Source organism: Dromiciops gliroides, chromosome 4, assembly GCF_019393635.1.
Source record: "Dromiciops gliroides isolate mDroGli1 chromosome 4, mDroGli1.pri, whole genome shotgun sequence".
Taxonomy (NCBI): domain Eukaryota; kingdom Metazoa; phylum Chordata; class Mammalia; order Microbiotheria; family Microbiotheriidae; genus Dromiciops; species Dromiciops gliroides.
Window position 1 is genome coordinate 183,637,060 of NC_057864.1, and position 3,260 is coordinate 183,640,319.

Consider the following 3,260-nt stretch of genomic DNA (forward strand, 5'->3'; position numbering starts at 1 on the left):
TAAGGTAGGATAGTCTCATCAAATGGGGCTCCTGGTGTCTGCGTTAATGGAATTATAGGTGTGCCCCACCTGTTACCACCCATATATTCCTACACAGTCCATTTCCCAGAAGTCAGCACAACTTGTCCCAGCCTGCCCCTAGGGGGTGGGGGCGGGGAGGGCACTGGAAGAAGCAGTGGCGAATCTGACAGTGTGCCCATGGTTGGGGATATGGGGGGAAGTATGGCACCCATGAAGTATGGCTCCTCCTGAGAAGCCTATTAGGGACAAAATAACCGGTCATAGGGACTGTCAATATGTGAACCAAGAGAATGCCAGGTGCCTGGTATTTCTGAGTGGTTGGATTAGTCTATTGTGGGGAATGGGTCATTCTATGTCTATCATTTCCTAGGGAAAGAGACGGGGAGTCAGAAAGTTACAATCCCTTCTTGGATGGACAGGTAAATCTGGAAGACATCGGGAGACCTCCAGAGCGATGAATACAGAGTCCATTCACCCAAAAGATTGGATACGGGGGCAGCGAGGTGGCGCAGTGGATAAAGCACTGGCCCTGGATTCAGGAGCACTGAGTTCAAATCCGGCCTCAGACACTTACTAGCTGTGTGTCCCTGGGCAAGTCACTTAACCCCCATAGCCCCCCCCCACACACACACAAATGGGGCAGCGAGGAGGCGCAGTGGATAGAGCACCGGCCCTGGAGTCAGGAGTACCTGAGTTCAAATCCGGCCTCAGACACATAACACTTACTAGCTGTGTGACCCTGGGCAAGTCACTTAACCCTAATTGCCTCACTAAAAAAAAAAAAAGTGATTAAAAAAAAAGATTGGATACAATTTTTTTTTGGAAGGTGGGATGGTGGGAGGTTCCAGAGGCAAAAAGGAGAAGTGTGGGAGGAGGCATCAGAAAAGACAGGGCAGGAGAAGAAAGGGATCAGGTATGGGTGAGAGTGGATAGAAATGAAGTGATAGGGGAAGAACCAGATTTTCATCTCTTATGAACTCCCACTCCTTGACTCTGCCCATTGGCCTGTGGGGGTGGGGATGCTGAGAAGATGGTCCTTATCTCTAGTTCCCATCACTGGCACCCACAAGCCACCCAGAGACAGTCCCCTCTCTCCCAGGTACAGTTTCAGGGTGGTCCTCTGTAGGTGAGAGTAAATGGCATTTTGAGCTGTCCCCAAGATGCTGTAAGGGTCATCTCACCTCAATGGCAGCCAGCTCTACCCTGGAATTTCTACCAAACTCTAAGCAGATTTATGTTCAGGGACCAATTCCCCCCACCTTCTTCAACTCCCCTGGGGAGAAGATAAGGAATGTTGGTCTTTCCTTTGATCCTATCTTTTCTCCAGGACTAGGGAGACTGGATGGATCCAGGTTGCTGAGAGGATGATGTGAGGGGGTAGAAAGAAGAAACATAGTGCTAATTGCCAATCTCATCCTACTGACCAATATCTGGACTTACCTTCTCATTTCTCATCCCCCCAGATTCCCCAGTATATCATCATTAATTCACAGCTCAGTTCAGGTTTCTTGTGTCCCTGCTCAATAGACTCTGGTAGCAGCAGGTAGAGGATAGGAGGGAAGGAGGACACAGGGCCCAAATCCAGCATAGAGGCACCTGAGTGGAGGTGAGGTTACTAGGGGAATTATAAGCCAAGCCTACCTGCTCTATCCACCACAGCAAGGAACTATGGGAAAGGTATTTGAGAAACTACAAACTGTCCCTTCATTGAATGTTTCTAATACACTAGGGATGGGGGTAAAGCAGGCTTCTCAAACCACATTCTCTCATCTTCCCCCCTCTCCACGCCCCACCCCGGTCTATTGCATGAAGAGATCTCTTGTTCAACAAGGAGGTAGCACTGGTGGGGGTAGGGTGGGGAGTGGTCTTATGTAGAAGAGTCAAGACGGAGAGCTGGGGATTCTGCCCGGGGAGGGGACAGGGTTAGAAGTAGGGCTGGCTGGGGGAAGGACAAAGGTTGAACTAAGGAAGGGAGAACGTTGGGACAGGGGATTGGGGCAGGGGAGATGAAGGTTTAGCTGACTGTGAGAGGAGAAAGGATGAGGCAGAGCTGTCCAAAGGGGGGGCCAGAGAAGAGGTTTAGGTGATAGAGGTGTGAGAGAAGTGGATGGAGCACCAACATTAGGGAGACAAGAGGTCTGAGGTGGAGATGGGATAAGGTGAGGGTCAGAGGAGCATAGGTGGGAAGAAGGTGTCCAGGATCCAAGAATCAGATAACAGTGCTGAGCAAGGATGAATCCTCAGAGGGGGCTGGCAGGGGAGCAGGCAGTTTGGGGGGACACCGGGCTTCTTCTTGATTCCTGTGCACATAGTAAACCAGGCATGCCATGACTAGTGCCAGCCAGCCTCCCATGGGGACCAGCAGGGCAGCATCTGTGGCTCTGCAGGCCCCACCTCTTCCAGTGCCACACATTTCTGCCTCCTCTATCAGTGACAGAAACTCCCGGCCCACCAGCTCTGGCCGGGCACTTGGGCCACAGACAATGCCTGCCCCGGTACCTGGTGCCAACCTCACCCATCTCAGCACCTCCTGAAGGGCACAGTCACAGTGCCATGGATTGGCAGATAGGTTCACTTGGATCTGTAATTCCCTAAAGGCCTCAGCGGGCACAGATGTCAGTTGGTTGGCAGAGAGATCCAGGTATCTCAGGGTGTTCCCCAGACCCTGGAAGGCAGCATCTGAGAGGCGGACGAGGACATTGTGTGACAGGTCTAGCTCAGCCAGGGCGGGAAGATGCTGGAAGGCACCAGAGTTTACAGGTGTCATTTGGGATGCCCAGGGGCACAGCAACCAGGCCAGCCTGGCTGCAACGAAATGTATGCTCACCAGCTTCCTCTGCCACATAGCAGCCCCGGGGAGGTGACCGGGCGCTGGGCATAGTGCCCCCCATGTCCAGCACCACCAACAGGAGGAGGGGAATTTGAATGGTTGGCAGGATCATGACCGCAGATTGGCATAGTTCTCAGGCTAGGTAGGACCTGCAGAAGGTAATTGCCACCCCCTCAGAAAAAAAGAATAAAAAATACTTACATTGATCTATTCGGGGGGTATCCTGGAAGGAATTCTAGTCCTTACTTTGGTGGTTTGTCTTAGTCTGTGCTGGGTGGTCTCTTTAAATTCTATCTAGTGGGGTCCCTAGTAGATCCAGGGGGCCTTCTGTGGGAGCTTTGTCTATGGTTCCTTCGTTGGGTGACTAGGAGTCTGGGGGATCCTAAATCTCTGCCCTTCACTATGTCTC

At 52.0% G+C, this 3,260-nt stretch overlaps 1 protein-coding gene across 1 annotated transcript; it reads right to left on the reverse strand.

Moving 5' to 3' along the window:
- Window positions 1–2,230: 2,230 nt before the first annotated feature.
- LOC122753014 (leucine-rich repeat-containing protein 3C-like) lies at window positions 2,231–2,963 on the reverse strand. Its single transcript, XM_044000077.1, is given in 2 exon segments — window positions 2,231–2,771; window positions 2,773–2,963. Coding segments are annotated over 2 exon segments (732 nt in total).
- Between the last annotated feature and the right edge of the window lie 297 nt (window positions 2,964–3,260).